Source organism: Botryllus schlosseri, chromosome 7, assembly GCF_051294905.1.
Source record: "Botryllus schlosseri isolate E-star chromosome 7, Bs_hap1, whole genome shotgun sequence".
Taxonomy (NCBI): Eukaryota; Metazoa; Chordata; class Ascidiacea; order Stolidobranchia; family Styelidae; genus Botryllus; species Botryllus schlosseri.
Window position 1 is genome coordinate 8666269 of NC_137242.1, and position 18904 is coordinate 8685172.

The 18904-nt window shown below is 39.9% G+C and overlaps 1 protein-coding gene across 2 annotated transcripts; it reads left to right on the forward strand.

Moving 5' to 3' along the window:
* The first annotated feature begins 4870 nt into the window (after positions 1-4870).
* On the forward strand, positions 4871-18312 carry LOC145442336 (podocan-like). 2 transcript variants are annotated; one of them, XM_080320234.1, is made up of 11 exons: positions 4871-8328; positions 8397-8538; positions 9015-9220; positions 10013-10209; positions 10541-10680; positions 10743-10875; positions 10936-11078; positions 14828-15034; positions 15694-15844; positions 17237-17372; positions 17431-18312. In XM_080320234.1, exons 1-11 carry the CDS (start codon positions 8232-8234, stop codon positions 17529-17531), a joined length of 1653 nt encoding a protein of 550 aa, XP_080176360.1. In that variant the 5' UTR covers positions 4871-8231; the 3' UTR covers positions 17532-18312. The 2 variants fall into 2 exon arrangements, with proteins under 2 accessions (XP_080176360.1, XP_080176361.1); XM_080320235.1 differs by having other exon boundaries at positions 4879-8328; positions 8401-8538.
* The last annotated feature ends 592 nt before the right edge of the window (positions 18313-18904 follow it).

The following is an 18904-nucleotide window of genomic DNA, read 5'->3' on the forward strand; positions in this document are numbered from 1 at the left end:
TTTACTGCAGATAAGATAGATACATTTAAAAAGAAACAATATATCCTTATTAATGTGTTACACGATGCGATTTCCGATTTCTCTATAGAAGAACAGACCACATAGGTATGAGTAAATTTTCTTTAACCTTGGGTAAGCTAATTTCCTTCTCTCAATATTGCTTTTTGCAGTGGTAAAAGTATATTTATTACCTGACCTCCATCTCACCTTTGCCAAAATGTATTTCCAGTATCTTTTCCTCTATTCTATCATCTGACTCGATCAAGGCTAATATATATGCTAATCATCTGCGTCCTGGTTTTATAGCACATAGACCTATATCACAGATCAAATCCGTCTTACGTAGCGAATTAATCTAATCAACTAAAAAATTCGATAGGAAACTCGCTGAATCCGCATGATCACATAAATAGTGATGACGCACTCATCACGGATTAGAAATTTCCTTCTCAAATGGATGTCTTGAGTCTGTCGAAGAGCGATACCGACGATTTCAGTACGACTTTTCACCTTGAACTGAAAGACTCAAATATCGTGAAGCAATCGGATTATTGCTTCACTCTACGTTCTTCTTCTATGGTCTTTTCGTGATAGCAATGTATTGTTATAAATCATGTTTACTCATGGTGTGCCCATAAAGGATATGTGTGAAGACAATCACCAATGTGCCGCGTGAACTGAATGACTGAACGGCACACATAACTGGGCAATATCACGGTTGACAGTTTTACTTCGTGAATCGTGATAATTTGCTAATAATCAATGGTATCTACAATCGGATATATTGTAGCGTCGTCCCTATGAAGGCCTACATCAGTGTTCTCGTGTGTAGATGTGTGTACTGTAATCCTTTCATGAGTATAACAGCGTGTCCATCACACAATAACGAAATGTGCCGGCCATAATACATTCAAAATGTGCACATGAGAATTTGGTCACGATAGTCTGGAAAGGGAGATTCTGATACTACAAAGCAAGAGCCACATGCCGCATGATTTGGCAGAGTCGCTTCTCTGTAATCGCATACCAGATCTTGTACTGATTTGTCGAAATATTTCTGACTATACAGCTTAGATCTGCCCCGCTTATGAACCATATCTAGATTTGATTTTTGTCGTGGAAGTAAGCCGTAGCAATTAATACCATGACTATCGTGAAACAGTACGCGTTCCGTTCAATTCCAAGTTGGAGTATGAAATTTTGTATCTGTTTTTACACGATTCCACAACTTCGTGCAGAATTTACAAGTACCCTAGCCGTTCCCTTATATGTAGCTGGATTGGGCTATAGCTATCAATACCTTCTCTGTTAATCCTCACTGCCAATACCAAAACAACATATTGTCAACTCAACCCCAACACGTTGGTCTTTCCCCTCCTCATAGGGCGATCAACCGTACCCCTTGACCCACTTTCTTATCCAGGAAATTTAACCGGTACCCTTTGTTTTAGCAATTCGCAAGAACACATACACAACACACTCTCGTTCTGAACTAAGTCTGGTGTTACGGGATTCACGGACAACGGAATATATAACGGCGAACGTGTATATTTCTATCGGATTAGGACGTACCGAGATCTTTGACCGAGCCCATTGCTGAATCATTTTGTTTTGTTGACCTCCGGTTCAGATTGTCACTGTCAATGCTCAAACTATATTGGAATTGTTTATGCGTATGAGACCAGACTAAAACAGAAACCCATTCGCTAGACTCACACGATTCCAAATACGCATTTCTTCAATATTCACAACACTCTTCTCTGTGGGGGTCACATTTGTACCACGGGGCTCACATTACAAAGACAGGACTATTCGGCACCGGACATTCCGGCGCATGGCGTATCAATATCGACGGGTTTGGTCAGGATATATGGTGATATGGCGGTGAGTTCGGAACAAGGATTTACCGTCTCCAATCTTTTTGGTAGCGCACTTCGCAAAATCGCACATTCGCCGAAACGTTTTATGTCTTGTGTATTTTGGCACGAAATTGTCAGCAACGCAATGCCGGTGCGTGATAGTCCTGTACCCGCAGGTTGCGCGGTCTCACGCGATATTAGGAATATACGGTTCTGTCATAATTACGAATACAAATGGAATCAAATTATGAGGATGACAGGAGTTCAACATGCAACAAAGTGGTTATAGTAACGATGGGCCCACCCGAAGATGCATCATCATTAATACTGTTCTTTAAATTTGATAGACATCCCTCCATCTGCTCTACCGGCACATCTGATAACATGGGCGGAGAAAGGATAAACCCTTGATACTCATATGTGCAACTACTAATATTATTGACGACATTCATTCGTAATTATGAAAAATCTTTCGCCCAGAAATGTTGATGATCACACAATTGGGACGCAATACCAACGTTGGGGGCGCTCAGTTTCACCCGAGCATAGTCTATGTAACATGGGTGTTTGGCGTCCAGCTGGTACATTAAGACTGTCCGCCGTAATGCGGACGTACACTACATAAGTAATCCAAATGCCGCAGTGAATAGTAAAAAGGTTGAAGACCCCTGTTGTGGACCATCTCCGAACGAATCTTTCTTGTTAAACACAAATCTTTATTATGGTAAATCTGTTAGGCTACTACGTGTATTTCAATCATTTCCGAATTGCCTTACTTTTCTTTCGAATGACAATTTATATTTTCATTTGGATATAGCATTCTCGGTATCAAGCCTAAAGGGGCACTGCCCTTTAAAAATGATGTGGTCTCAAATTGAAGGGTAAAACGAAAAGAAAAATTGGCCGCAGCCGTTTGATTCAGAACGCCACCGTAATGGAGCTGCAATGTATTGAAATTTCCACAAACACATCACGCTCCAGCCGTCACGCAGAGATCGAACTTTATATAGTTGTCAGCCGATGTCATGAAGAAATATTAGGTCGTCCAATGTGGTTTAGATACCGCGTTCAACGGAAGATGTTCAGCCAGGAGATTAGTGTCAAAATCGGGCCTAATGCATTCTATTTCTGTCGTGTGCAACACATTTCCTTAATAACATCGGCTGACAACTATATAAAGTTCGATCTCTGCGTGACTTCGGAAAGTGATGTGTTTGTGGAAATTTCAATACATTCCAGCTCCATTACGGTGGCGTTCTGATGCAAACGGCTGCGGCCAAAATTTTTCTCGTTTAACCCTTCAATTTGAGACCACATCATTTTTAGAGGGCAGTGCCCCTTTAACACACTTTGGTGGCGATTGGGCTCGATAGAAGCTGGCTATATTTCTTCGGTAATATCTATGTGCGTCATGCAGCGGCTACTAATACAGAAATATTCTAACCGCTGGGTGGTAGATGCCCTACTCGGTGCTCAATAATAGACTATGGCTAAAGAAAGAGGTCTTCCCAATATCGTGAGATCGCGCCGAGTATAGTCCGTCTACGCCAGGGGTCGCCAACTCAAAATGGGTCGCGGGCCACTTTCGTAACTTGATAGAAGGCGCGGGCCGCACGATTGTAATGTCGACACCTAATATCTGGCACCTGATTTGCTATTACCAAAGCTGAAAAGGAACTATATTGACTATAACTATATCAATATAGCGTGTTGTTGTCTAATACCCGATATCTGATTGCGCTTTACTGCGACTGGATAGTGATACGCCGTTCATTTTCTGGCGTCAATGCCTCTTGGAGATGCTCTGTCGGTCGCGAACGTAGGCAGATCCATTAGGTCAGTGATTCTCAATATTTTTAGTTCAAATTTTGCTCAATAAACCGTGCAACCGTGTTGTGCAAATATTAACTGTAGGAAAGTAATAAACAGCAAAAAATGACTTTTCACGAAAATAATATCATTCTATTGGTGTTTTGGAATAGTGGATATGTATATCACAGGAAAATGGGTTTTTGCAAACATTTCGAAGTCACGCTGATTGAAGTAAAGCATTTCGAGCATTTAGAAATACAATAATGATACATATTTTCCGAAATCTGAAACCAGGCCGCGGGCCGCTAAAACACATCTGGCGGGCCGCAAAAACACACCTGGCGGGCCGCGTGTTGGGGACCTCTGGTCTACGCCGAACCTGACGATAAACAGTTACCATGGTCCAACAACATGCGGAGACTCCGACTCCGACAGTTTATAAGCGGTCCAAAATATCCCGACTCCTGACCCCGCCTTCGGAGCCGCGCTTCATCATGTAAGTATCGGCAGTGCGGTCTAGTCCTGTTAATTTGTCTTGGCTGGCAGCTTGGATGCTAAAGTTCAATTGGAATTGGGTAGTTGAGAGCTGAGGTGTAATTGTAAAGCATTACGGAATGTCAAATATTCTCTCATACCACTCTAACAGGGTTGATTTATGGGTATGTAAACAGGCCGGATAATCTGACTATTAGCATTCATAGTGCCATGCCTTAATATGTATTCCAGAAATCACAGCGGCAGCAAGCTATTCCAGTATGGTGTAAGTAGCCCGATGGTGATGAAGCATGATTTATGAGTGAAAGTCTACAGGTGAATTACTTGGGCGATAGACTGTAAAACGAACTGATCAAACCTGATTAGTATATGCTCGAGTTGAACCCTCTCGATGTTGACACACCGCTATACACATGGATGACTGTTACCAACTTCAATATTTTTCAACGGTCATTATCGTACTCTGGTAATATGGATTACGATTGCCACTGTATCGAATACCAGGTCCATTTTCATTTCGCATGTAGCAGCTTCAGCGTAGATTTCTGCAAAGCCTTAACCAAGGATTTAAATTCCATCTCCCGCTTCAGATATCTTGCCTAGAGCATAGCATCACGTTTACTTTTTTATTTGCAACAATTCGCGCTCGAGAGAGAATTCCCTTTCTCGGTAACAAGGAAAATCAAAAGACGGATTTTGGCAGTTTGAGATTGACCGAACACGATCGCTAACTTTGATGTTGTTACAGATATGAAGGTCAAAGTATTATTATCATTATTATTATAACTGTTATTAGAAATTGACTTTCCGCCCGAGTGGTCAGGTTAGACGAAATATTGCAGCTCAGTCGGAACAGATGGCCCGCCGCAGAGACTTACAATATGGAGTGTTTTGATAATATTCGATGGTGGCGATATACGTGATTGGGTTGCTGTGCCGTTATGTTATGCTTGACGATCCAAGCCATCAGCTTTTGCGAGTGATTGCTCCCGAATGAAGGGGCGATGAAATACCATCCGTGTATATACTTGGCGATGTCACCTTCCGCTGTCACATATTAGTGATAGATTGATATAGTTTGACGGTAATATTTTGAAATATTGGTAGCGGAGGTAATCTTAAATTTCCAATTGATAATACCAGATAATTATAGTAAATGTGTTATGGGGACCATGACATGTCACTTCGCCCCTAAACTCCGTGCCCAAACTGCATGAAGCATTGGCGTCTGACAAATAATTTCGGTCATTCATTAGGACATATCCGACAACAGGAATTCCGTCCACAATGTTTCTACTTGTATTCACATGACCTATAACTATTATTATACGCGATACGAGCTGCGGTTTTACTTATATGAAATTTTGATATCTTTAACATCTTCGCAATGCGCTGCATCAATACTGCTGTTTGTCATGCGTAGCAAATCCCTGTCAATTTTGCTACGCGTTTCGCCGCAGCAGATAGATAATTGCCACACTTATCGCTATGGCTATTAGCTAAAACAATACGCAACGCAGAATTAATCCAGCATTGGAATTTATATAATGAAAATTACATAAGTATGAAAGTGGAGATGCCATGAAATGGACCATCGATGTGCATTGTATAGCAATTAGAACAAACTGGCGGCGCTACACATTCCAAATCTTCGCTGCACAATTTGGAACGCCCCCATTGAAGGCATGGCTCGTGCAAAATCATGTAACCGGGTTTTGCTTGTATCACGGCCTATTAAAAGTAGTAGGCCATGCTTGTATGCGGCGAAGATACACGCATACTTATCAACATTATTGCATCTACACAACTATAGTCTCATGGAATACATTTCAAACTATATTCAGATCGCAATGTAGGCATCGAGCTGAATTATGGAGCATCTAACTATGGTCGCGAACACGCGAAAATCCATTTTGAACACAAGCTTCAAAATACTCATATCGAATGTCCTCTAAATTACATTAATTTCACATGCGGTCCATAGTTAACGTCCGTGAACAGTGTCGTGGAAGCCCATCCGTAACCTTCGCGGTTAGATAACGCACCAATAATGTCTTCAATGGTGGAAATGTTCGCCATGACAGTAATTGATGATACGCGTCGTTACTGGGCATTCCGGTTGCTGTTTCACATCAAAGGCGCTGCAACACAGACCAGTTAGTTATAGCTCGTTAGCCGGAATCGGTCTCGACAATCTGCACAATGTGCACATGTCATCGCCCGATAAAATCGCTAGCAAACATGGCGGCCGTACTTAGGTCAACTTTATTATTACGATCGGTGTTTCATTTGGACGAAGACGTGTTGTGTCAACATGGCGGCGAGGACAAAAATATTTTAATACTGTGTTGTAAATTGGCTAGCACCTAACGCCAGATATATTCGCGGAAGTACACTGTCAGCCATTACAAAATTACAACGTTAGGACGAGATGTATTGCTTGTGATCATAGAAACTGACGATGTATAGAAACGAAAAAAGTGTTACTATATGTTGTGACATTGAAGGTTCCGTCGTTAGTGAGATATTGTGGTACAGTACATAATATGCATCGGTGTTTATGTTTACGCATGACTGATTGGATATTAAGGAGAGTCGACTCACGCGGCGTATGCCGAGGGTAATTTACCCTGGGTAAATAAGGCTGTTGAGTTTTACTTAGCTTGAAGAAACCCATTGGATTTAGCTGAAAGGACCATATGGTTCGCACCGTGAGTCCGCGAGTATTTACATCGCCATAACGTCGTTCGGGAAGGTTACATGTAGCTGTCGAAGATGAGGGCCACTTATAGTAGAATTGGCTTAATATATTTGCAAGTTTTTTTTATAGATTCGCGGGCTTTAGACAGATATATTAGACTATTAAAGTATGTTATTTTTCTATTACGATTCAAAAAGTTAGCACGACTGGCCCACAAACGGGTCGGCGGCCAGGCATTGCAACACGTAGCATTCATGAAAAACGTCCGCTATATATCATTTGAGAAGTAGATATTCTCTCTCCACACACAGCTTGATTACTGAAATAACATCAGAGGTTGTTGGAATCTGACCCACAATCATTTCGCCATCACAGTTATGATTGATTCCACGTTCAATTTTGATCTCAAACCATAATATTTTGTACAAATGAATTCGTTTTATTTCCTGTTTCTGCGTTAAACTAACAGAATACAAATATAATTGAAAGGGTTAGTTTTCCATGTCGCTCAGTTTGAAGTTCAGCAATGCGTAACTATAGTCTCCTAATTGTGATAAATAATAACTCAACGGCGATTAAGCATCACACGATTCGTGTAGTAATATCCGATGACTCGATTCGTCGCCATAATCCGCTGCAGAAAGTCAGCCAGGGGTTGCATGTATGACAGTCGAAATGAAGCACAGGAATTCAGCCTATTAACCATGACACGGACCCCACGCCACGCATAAATGTAGCATATATCACTATGTATCTGGATGTCACGAATGTGATGTATTTTCGGTAAATGGAATACCACGTGCCCCATATAATCAATTATAGCATAGAACCATGCATCTCCGAACTTTGAGTCTGAAGGCTAACGGTCGTGTTGTTGTCCGCACCCGAGATGCACATAACACTTAACAAGGTTATCATTGTCTTCCTTTGATTCTTCCTTTTTGAATCCACTTGGTGGGATACGTTACTGCTAGTGCTGGCTGTAGGTTGTCAAGGAGGAAGTTCAGGTGTCAACTAAAACAAACCTTAATCCTGTACTAAAGCACATGGTTTTATGGAGATTTAGCAATAGTAAAATCCCTCACAATTTAATCAAGAATGTTTACTGACCTGGAACGTCTTCTACGCATGAGATTACATCGTACAGTAGCCTATATTTGTTTGTTGATACTAAACAGAATTTCAATGAAAATAGGTAGGGTGATTTCTCGTTGTCTCTCATTCTATCAGTGACAAATATTTGTTAGTTTACACAGTGAATCTTGACGGACCACCAAGAATGCCAACATTTTGATTTCGTCTTTAGGTCGAATAGTCACTTGCTTGTTCGCAACGCCTCCTTGGTTTCTGTATAAAATGATATTATGAATAGAATCTTGTTCAATGTAATACTATCATTACGAATACTCAGTGGGCTCGGATATCACAACGACACATCGGATTCTGCTGGGGATCCAGCAGGTGGCATTTCTTTTTTTGGCGATACCTCTCTTTCCTTTCAACCCTAAATTTCATCACTTTTGTTTCAGATAGACTGAAAGACTTGCATACTTGTCCAGCCTCATGTCATTGCATTCACTACGAAACGGTCGACTGCACAAAAGCAGGGTTGACGATATTTCCAAGACGTCTGCCTAGTCAAGTTTTATACCTAAAAATCGACGAAAACAGGTATATTATGACCGCTTTCCAATATCAAATGTGCGCAAGTACACGGGCGAATTCGACTATATTTTCCAAATATCCATATACGAAATATTTGCCATTGAAACATGTTCAAATTATAACAGCTGTGAACAACTGTCATGTATCGAATGCTATTCGACGTATGGTTAAATTCATAATTTCCCCGGTACTTTCCTATAGTTGCCTAAACTTTTATGTGTGATAAGTGGTATGTGCCTAAATCATATTGACATCGAGCTTCTTTCTCATATAACTGCATAAAACCAAAAGAAAATACGGGTGGAGGAGCTCCGCAATATAATGGCGCTTGCCGTCTTCGCAAGTCAATGTTTTTCATGATTTGAGAGGATGCAAAGGATTTCTACTATGCACACATGCTGACATAGTTTTCAAGAGTTCACGTACCTGTCCTGTAGCATTCTTGTGGACCGTTCTGTAATGACTGTACATTTTATCAACAGAATTTCAAGAGTTGACGGAGATTCTTTCGAAACCAGCCAGTTGATCGAATCACTGAGTTTGCGGAATAATAACCTCAGCGATGACTCGATTATGCAGGGTTCACTGTCCAGGTTGTCGAGATTACGACATTTGAATTTAGCGGACAATGCGTTTCGAGCAATCCCCGCTGATTTGCCAGAAAGTTTGGTTTATTTAAGTTTGGAAGGTGAGTAAATTGTACATATCCAGTTGGATCAGTGAGATCCCTTGTTTCGATCTATAAGATTAATCACACGGGCGGATGCTGCAGGTTGTGAAATTAAACTTCAGATTGCTGTGGTTGTTGCTTTAGAAAATAGGCTAGATTGAGTTACCGCATTACTTCAATTCTCGCTGTAATGCTAAGATTTCCACCGATGTATGCATAAAGTAAATACTACCGGAAACATTTGCCAACGTTGGAAGATGCTTGAAAGGAAATTCTTGGTAATGTACATCTAGATCTATATCAGTGAAAGTCATGTGGAACGTTATTTTTACTGTAGTACAACAATCGAGCGAAAAGTTGTTTGAAGCCCCAATGGCTTAATGACAAAAAAAAACATCATTAGACGGTTGCCAATTTCGCTACATTGTGGCGCACATTGATATAATGTCATCGATGAAGTTACTTATTTCGATTTGATAAAGTAGGTTTACGAGTCAACCAATCTATTAGAAACCTGTGAAACGTTGCATGATGGCTAGAAAATATTATTGGGTTGCGTACATCCACCCAGGCCTTGATCCACCTTTGACCTCATCTCATTTATATACCAATGCAAATTACACTTGGCACAAGAGTTGCACAAATTCAGAAAAATGACATTCAGGTGAACCCACTATACTGAAGATAACAAATATGTGATATCGTCATATGTCATCCTTTTCAAATCTGCGAGAGTGACACACGGGATTTGCATGATCTTAGACAATACTGCAAAGCCTGATATTGAAATATTGTCTATATCACTTTAAGGAAATTCAATCGACAGAATCGATGGCCATAGACTTTACCGGTTGAGTAAACTACAACATCTTTATTTGCACGACAACGAAATCACGAAGGTGCGATTGACGAAGCGAGTACTAGCGCAGTTGAGTAGCGTTACGGAAATTATTCTAGCCAACAACCTGCTGGCATCGATTCCAAGACTACCAAGCAGTGTAGAATGGGTGAGTTTTAGATTAAATGTATGTAAATACATTTTCTATGCCTAATTATTCTAGACACTTAATTTCAAGTCACACCAGATTGGAACTCGATATCGTCACTGGTCACTTCGATCACATGACAAAGGCTAGCCGAGAACTCGATATATACGATATATTATAGGTGTGATAGTAAAAAGTCGTTGTTTTGGAGGTCTAGGATAGACTATATAGAAAGACATTTGTGAAATGATATTTTTCAGCAACTCACAAAGTACCAATGTTGCTGAACGCCATATCAACATTTTATACAAGTGCATGTGATTGCGATTTCTGATATTGTATTGTATTTCAGTTACATCTGACTGGGAATCGTATCTCTGACATACCGAACGGTACTTTTCGGAAAAATAAAGGGTTAATAGCATTGCATCTCACTAACAACTTGCTACGGGATGCAAGCATTTCACCACAGGCATTCGTCGGTCTTGAAAGGTAAATTGTACACCAGGTCATTTCCATTGTCAACCACGTCAAAACATTAAGTTATCTCGCAGTCTTGGATATCTCAATCTATCCCGTAATAAATTAAAAAGCGTTCCCACGAAACTACCGCGGAATTTGAAAAGGCTTCATTTGGAAAAGAATCGATTGGAATACATTTCAAGTGAGGCATTCCAGGATCTCAAGGTTGGCAGCAACATCTTTTTTCCAACATAACTTGTTGACCTTATCGAGGTGTTATTGTAGAGATTGAGATATCTACTGTTGCAAGAAAACAGATTGAATTCGTCGAGTTTTCCATCGGATATATTTCACCAATTAAGAAATCTTCGCTTTCTTCACATCTATGACAACAACTTGGAACGTTTGCCTGCCGTTCTGCCGCGAAGGTCAGTTGGTTGATCATTCAAGGTATATCTCTCGCATTTGCAATTTTGTAGATATCGACAAGGGTTGGCATTGGCTACCTTGAAGATAAAGCGTAAATAAGTGGTTTCCAACCTTTTCGACTCATCGCTACCTTATCAAGCTGGACATATATTTATCGTACCCCATATTTTCGGATTCGAAAAAGAGGACATATAAGCGGGAAATTTATAGTTAAAAAAAAAACAGGTCGAGTTGTCTCTTTCAGTCAACTTTCACGGTAATTCCAGAATAACCCGTTTTTCACGGTATCCAGTTGCCAGGTAATTAAATATGTCTGACTAACCCCCCAATCGCCCCCTTTGTTATTTTCGACCCCCTGTTTTTCATAATTGTCCACGTTGAGAACTACTGGTGTAAATATTCAACGGACGTTAGTTTGACATACTGGGCTGTATGGAACACTATAGCGAGTGAGGCAAATTGAACTGAGTGAAAATGCACTTGGTCATGCGATCAAGCGTGACTATACTTTACCAAATTTGGTTCAGTTGGTATTTTCTGCTCTATTCTAGGTAATCCATTTCAATTGGCTGCAGATTATATATTCTTAGCCACGCTAACACCGGTACTGATCAGACATGGGGTGATTACTTCGTGAATGTAATCGATTGCGATTACGATTACTTCTGAATGACGCGATTACGATTACGATTACGATTACAGCAAAATCAGGAAGTAGTCGATTACGATTACGATTACATTGGAAAAGTAATCACGATTACTCACGATTACATTTATTTTGCATCTTAGAAGTTATATCGTAAGACAATGTATGGATTGCGCTGAAAAGGCCTAATGAGATAACAACCTTTTTTTAAAAAGATGCGACATTTGCTTGTTACGTCATAAAGTACCCATTGCTCATTTTACATCGGACGATTTATCGCACCCAACGATTTGCATTCTTGCCAGGTCCACAACTGCCGCACCCCAAATTTCCTAATAGGATGGGGAGCGAGCTCGAAGGGGACTCAAAAGTATTTCGTAAGCCAACACAAATTATAGACTATTTTCGAGAGATTTCATGAACTTGGAAATTGTCTACGAGCATCGCGATTTAAATGTCTCTAGATGAGCCCACAATGCAAATGCCACTCGGGCACCCAGAGCATTAAAGACATGGCAATTTGTGTGTGCGTCTCACGCAAGTATTTCTTTTAGTCTGCTACGTTTTGGACACAACAATATCTTTTTATTGTATAACAGACCGGAGGTCACGAATTAACAACATACCCTAATGTAATTATTAGAAGATACCAGATGTTATAATTTAGGGTTACAATACGTCCTCCTTTAGGATGAATTGTCCTCCTTTTTCGGGTTTTTGAAAATGTCCTGTGAGGACGCTCAAATGTCCTCCTTTTTGAGATTTTGTCCTCTTGTTTTAGAAGTTTAGTTAAAATTGAACCGAGATAAAATTGCACTGATTTCACGCTCAGGCGGGTATTTCGGGAGCCGAGCGAAAGTTGACCTTTTTTTAGTCAACCGACTAGAAGTGGAAAAAGTTACCATTTTTTCAAGATTTTCCACAGGCATTCTAAGTTTAAAAATTTTGAAATAGTGTCCTCCTTTCTCGACTCCAAAATATGGTAACCCTATATTATAATTATGAATTACGTGCTCCCGGCTCTTCAGGTAAATCGGACCATCGGGGACTGAGAGAGGATTAAAAATGAATAGCAATATAATGCAATTACCAATGTTATTGACGAAATTAAATCGTCAACTTGAAAATTAACTACCCTGTAGAGGCCCAATACCAACGTTTGGATTGGCGGACGATTTGCCGTTTTTGTCCTGATTCTAGCTACAAGCCACGCTAACATTGTATATGGCGACAGTTCCAAATGTTGAGTAAAGAATTGTGAACGATTGGCGCCCGTTTCAAGCAGAGTCATATCAGAATAAGAGAAAGTGAATATAAAATTCTGCCTTCAACTTAATACAGATAATGTAATGCAAGCGGCCATTACGAGAAACGGCTCTGTTATGATCTATATCAGCAGCTGTTGATTTTTAATGCTTCGTCGTGGAAACCGTAATGATTTATTTGACGAGTAGGCTACAAAATTTCAAACCTTTGTCCGGTATACGTTCGTACTACATAGGCCTACTGCTTGCGAAGCAGCAACGGTCAAACTGCGTTTAGCTAAACATAAACAAACATAAATACAATAGGTACTATTTTAAAATAGGCAGGGTGGTGATTAATTATCCTGCTGCGAGGTAGTGGCGTCTGGAATGTATTGATAACCTGATATACAGCACGGCAACTGTTCTTACAATCACACTAATGTACATCGAATATTTATTCACTATGTGTGGATAGCTGGATACTTCTTACGCAATGACGAGCAAAGCTAATAGGCCATTTCTGACGTAATAATGAACAGTGGCATTTGAAAATCTGACGTTTGTGCTATCACTAACTGGTATAATGCCTCGTCCTTGTTCACGAATGTTCAGATTCTGTCACAGACAGTCCTGTACAAATAAAAAGTAATCGTTCTTTCACAAAGAAAACGATTAAATATGGGAAGTAGTCGATTACGATTACGATTACTTCTGAATTTTCTCGAATGTAATCGATTGCGATTACGATTACTTGAAAATGCTGTAATCGTCGTAATCGATTACGATTACTAATCGCGATTACCCCATTTCTGGTACTGATATATAGGGCTGGGCGTAATCGAGTACCTGGTTTATTCGATTCTGAATCACGTATTATGCTTCGAGTCGAGTATTCTCGAGTATCACTCATTATGACGTCACAACAAAATATAATATGTCAAAGTTCAAATATGTATCTTTTGTGACAACACAAAGAATATAATGCCTGTTATCTATCACATTAAATATACTTTGGTATTTTTTCGACCCCACCAATTTCATTGCACTTTGTGACAATTTTGTGGGAGGAGCATGACTTCAGAAATCTTCCGGTAACGTTCATAGCTTTGTATCATATGTTTTGTCGGCTGCGATTAGGTCAATCAAAGTCTCAAGGCTTCCGCAGTGGAAAATAGTATCGAAACCATATTTCTCGGTGATAAAGTAACATTCAGTAGCGAGGAGCGTATAATTTCAGTAATCGAAAAAATCGTCGTTTGCTACTCGACTTGATTCATTACAATAATTACTCGATTCAGATTCGAGTACTCGAATCATTGTGCGTTGTACCCAACCCTACTGATATACTATCGGTGGTCGAACGATCAATCGATTGTCCCATAACAAATCCAAGAGATATTTTGACGATATAAAGGTGTAAATATAACCAATGGCCTTAATTATGATATCATAATACCGTCCTACATAATGGAATATTATGAGTTTTTAAGCAATCTAATAATACTCTGTTGGCTTTTCACAAGTGTGCCCAAATTGTACTACGAAGGTGAATCGCGAATGATAGTTGGTCCCTCCAGTGTTCTATATATTTTAGTGCTTTGACGCTACCCGGTAATTATTCGTAAGTCCATGCTAGCAAACTATATTAGCAAACTATATGAATTAAATTCGTTGTGTTACCGAGATGCGTGCTGACATGAAAATATCACAACTGCATTCGTATAATGACTTGATGAGTGGTTGATACCGGAAAATTAGTCAGTGTGTATGTTGTTTATGAATCCTCCTGTGGAAACATGAAATATATAGATTCCCGGGAGATGAAAAATTACCGTTCCTCATTCCTCAAGTCCAGACTAGAGGTTCTGATGATGATGTCCAACAACATACGGTGTTTGCGGAAGAAGACGTTGCGGACAGCAAGACGGCTGAGAGAACTTGGATTGCAGAATAATGAAATAACCAACGGAGGTTTGGAGAAAGGCGCTCTCAGGTCACTGAGACACTTGACAAACATTGACTTGAGCGGGAATAAATTAAAAGCCCTCCCTACTTTGCCCAGGCAAGTATATCAATGAATTTTGATCATGTTTATGAAAGCGGGATCTAATTACATTTCCCAATAATTATAGTCATCAGTCTGACAGTGCGAGACATCCCTTCAATCGGCTGTGGTTAATGCGATGTCACTGTAAATTTAAAAGATGTATGTCATCTCTCTTACAGGATACCTGTATGAATATGGAGAGTAATTCCCGCACTTTTCGACACATTTACATTTATATATCTTTTCAAATGTGTTACAGAGGTTTATGAAGAAGTAATGTATTTAGTCAATACCAGTACGAAAAAGGAACTTGAAAGTCAATTCGAGACTTTGCTGTGCCCCATTTTTGGCAAGCGAAGGCAGCATATTGGAATGAATAATGGTGTTCATATATTTCCATCTCATGTGCTTGAATGAATGCAAGAAATTAATATCACTTGTACTAATGTATTAGCGGACTCCCCGCTATTCCGTTTTTGTTGGCAAACAGTCATGCAGAAACTCACACGGTAGCTAAATTGTTTCAACTCTGTTCTAAGACAGCTGATATGGTGCTGTATGCTCTGTTATTAAGCATTTGCGGCATTCAAAGCCCTTTTAGTCTCGGGTTGTCAAAATATTTGTCATCATCCTTTCTTTGCATTATTAAGATCGAATCAATATACTCTGTTCAGGTCCGTTGAAACTGTGGTGCTTTCGGATAATCGGATTGTGAGAATACCGCTTAACTCTGTCGCGCGGTTGAAACGAGTTCGCGACTTGTTGTTAGATGGGAACCGGATCATGGAAATCGATGGAATCTTTGCCAATCTAACATCTCTAAAAGTAAGAGAGGTCGTATGTGCTACGCCGCCCTTACTTACATCGATTGTATTGAAGATAATTGTGTTCATACACCAACTCAAGTAGAGAGGCAACTAAAAGGCCGCAGAGAGTGATTCCCAAAATTTTCTGCTTGCGACACACTAGCAAAATTATAAAACGCTCGTGACATGCTCAGTGAGCTCACAGAAGTAGTTACTGAAAAAATATTTTCACGTATTAATTGCGATGGATGTGCCTGTTTATACGAGCAGACATGACAGAAACGAGGCTGCATTTCTGACAAACATACTCGTAGTCGCGTTTCGCCGTGATGAACGTATTCCTCTATATAATTACGCTTAGAATTTTGCTGCGGTGTATCTTTCTGCTTGGATCAAATGGGTGTGGTGTACTAGCTTATCAAAACACATTTCCATAAATTTGCTTGATATTTAGGATTATGCAGATTTGAATATATGACTGGCGGTACCACACTCATATATTGCTTTCAAGATACTACATTGATGCATTTGAATCTCCATTTATATGCTCTCCGTGGTAGTGTTAACTCTTGATATGGGGCAGACGAAAAGCTTTTGAGTTAATAAATGATGCTACAATGAATGTAGTATTGATACGAATATTCAAGATTATACAAGCTGATGTCTCAGTACGAATACATAAGCAAGTCTTTACCTATCGAGAATTGAGGTTAGATTCCCCTGCCGTTAGCAGGAATAATGCGACGTACGAGCGGCCCGGACATTTAATTCCAACATAACTGCCCAATTATGACGACAATTATACGTTACTCTATCGGCAATGTCCTAATTGATTTCAGTGTTGAATGTGTTGATTTATCACTAATTGAAGCAGTTAGAGCGCATGGACAATTGTCTGGTTTCCTCATTTTAGATATTTATTCTTTATACAGTTCTTTTTCGAAATCCCGAAAAGATTCTAGGCACACCTTAGAATCGGTGACTGTTTGGGAATATTTATTGCGCCGCTTGGTAATAAAATGTAATATAAATATAAATAATATCATGACCAACGTTCCACGCCACCAGTGCATATCGTCATACTTGACAGAGATCAGGTTTATTTTAGGCTGCACCGTCGCAGTGCTTTAATCATGACCATGAAGATACGATACATCATTTAAGCGAAGTTATACCAGTCTTCACCACCTTAATTTCTCCTGCGTGATATTCCTGATCGCTGATCCCTATAAGCGGAAAGCTGCCGTTTTCAAGTCATTGGCCTGGGCCAGTCGAGGATTAAACCCACGACCAAGAAGCAGGACGTAATCGCTCTAGTCTCTAGTTAGAGGCCCGATCCACTCTCAATTTGGCGTAATTCTGTTTACCTGTTATTTAACCGTTTGTATCGATGAAGCAATTGATTTTTCAGAGACTCGATCTGAGCTACAATCTGTTACGCAACCTTCCACAAGGTTTGCCTCCAAACCTCGAGTACCTCAACCTGAATCACAATAAATTGTTTGAGATACGCGATGGGTCTTTCGATTCGACTCCAAATTTAAAAGGTAATCCTATTAGGATAGTCAGGAGCGTATGGTGGTCATGTATAAAACACATATCTAGATCTTTTCCTCGATGAAAATAAATTCACTCAAGAGGCTGTCAACGCAAACGCATTCGCGGTGCTGAAGCATGGAAAGAATCTCACTATTGCTTGGAATTAGATGAGATGAAAGCCCATCGGGTGTGGAGATTGGCATACTGTTATGAAGATATTGGTGTCAGTATTTACGACCTTTGTTAGGGCTGGGCAAAATCGAGTACCTGAGTGATTCGATTCGGAATCATGTACTATGCTTCGAGTCGAGTCGAGTATTCGAGTATCACTGATTATGACGTAATAGTACCTTAAGTACCATTTATGCCATCACAAATAATATATTGCCGGTTATCGTCACATTACTTATACTTTGGTATTATTTCAACTCTTATACCGATTTCCTTTCACTTTGTGACTTCGGAAATGTGTTATTTCCAGTAACGTTCGTAGTTTGTACTATGTTTCGTATGCTGCGATACGGCCAATCAAGGTTTCCGGGCTTCCACAGTGAAATATAGTATCGAAACCATAATTCTCGTCGATAAAATAACTTCCAGTGGCGAGGAGCGTATAATTTCAGTACTCGAAAAAATCGTCTTTTGCTACTCGACTCGAATCATTAAAATAATTACTCGATTCAGATTGAGTACTCGAATCATTGTGCCCAGCCATACCTTCGACCTTCAACTGAAGCAAATCTATTGATTGGGGGTTTGCCATCCTATACGTCACATCGCACCATATTCGTTTGTTGATAATTCATTTCTTAATACCGGCAACACACAACAATTTGCAAGTTTCCTGACTCAATGGATCCGACAGATCCCAGTTAGTAAATGAAGAACATTTTTCATATGACATATATTACTTTTGCAGTTTTATTTAATAAATGAATTGTCGATTTCTTCTATCGTTTAACACTAGAACTAATTGCAAGAGAGGAAGAATGTCTTGAATTTGCATTACATTAGAGATTTAAAAATTCATGGTCACAGCCCATTCGACTACCCGTCTCGCTAGAAGTCGCAGCAAGACAGAAACAATAAGGCAAAACTCGGTCTGGACTTGCAATGTGCGAGACATAATGACGATATTGTAATGTTGATATTATAGTGAGACGTTCGGAGTACCAAACTGAAGAAGAATTGAATTGTGTATGCGCTGTCCCACTATGAATGAAATGCGAAGATATATTGACGTTGTTGGCATTGCTCTCGCAATATATATCCGGCTTGTTTTCCGCAACTGCATTTCTCTGCGACCATAGTATCTGCTGCGTCATTAGATAGATCATCTGTAACAGAGGTCTTGACCTATGTGCTCCCAAGTCGCAGTATCAACAATAGGGATATTCAATGTCTTTCAAGCAGGCAAGTTGGCTCAACTTGACGAGACCATGCGGAATGACATTCCACACCCACGTGATGAAATGTGATTCACTATTACAATTGGGTTGTACTTGATTTCGAGGCAGTCGCTCGTGTTTAAGACGCCTGA

Coding starts and splice junctions, on each gene's coding strand:
- LOC145442336 (XM_080320234.1), top strand. CDS start 8,232: ATGAATAGAATCTTGTTCAATGTAATACTATCATTACGAATACTCAGT. Junction 9,221..10,012: donor GGTTTATTTAAGTTTGGAAG/GTGAGTAAATTG, acceptor TATCACTTTAAG/GAAATTCAATCGACAGAATC. Junction 10,681..10,742: donor GCATTCGTCGGTCTTGAAAG/GTAAATTGTACA, acceptor GTTATCTCGCAG/TCTTGGATATCTCAATCTAT.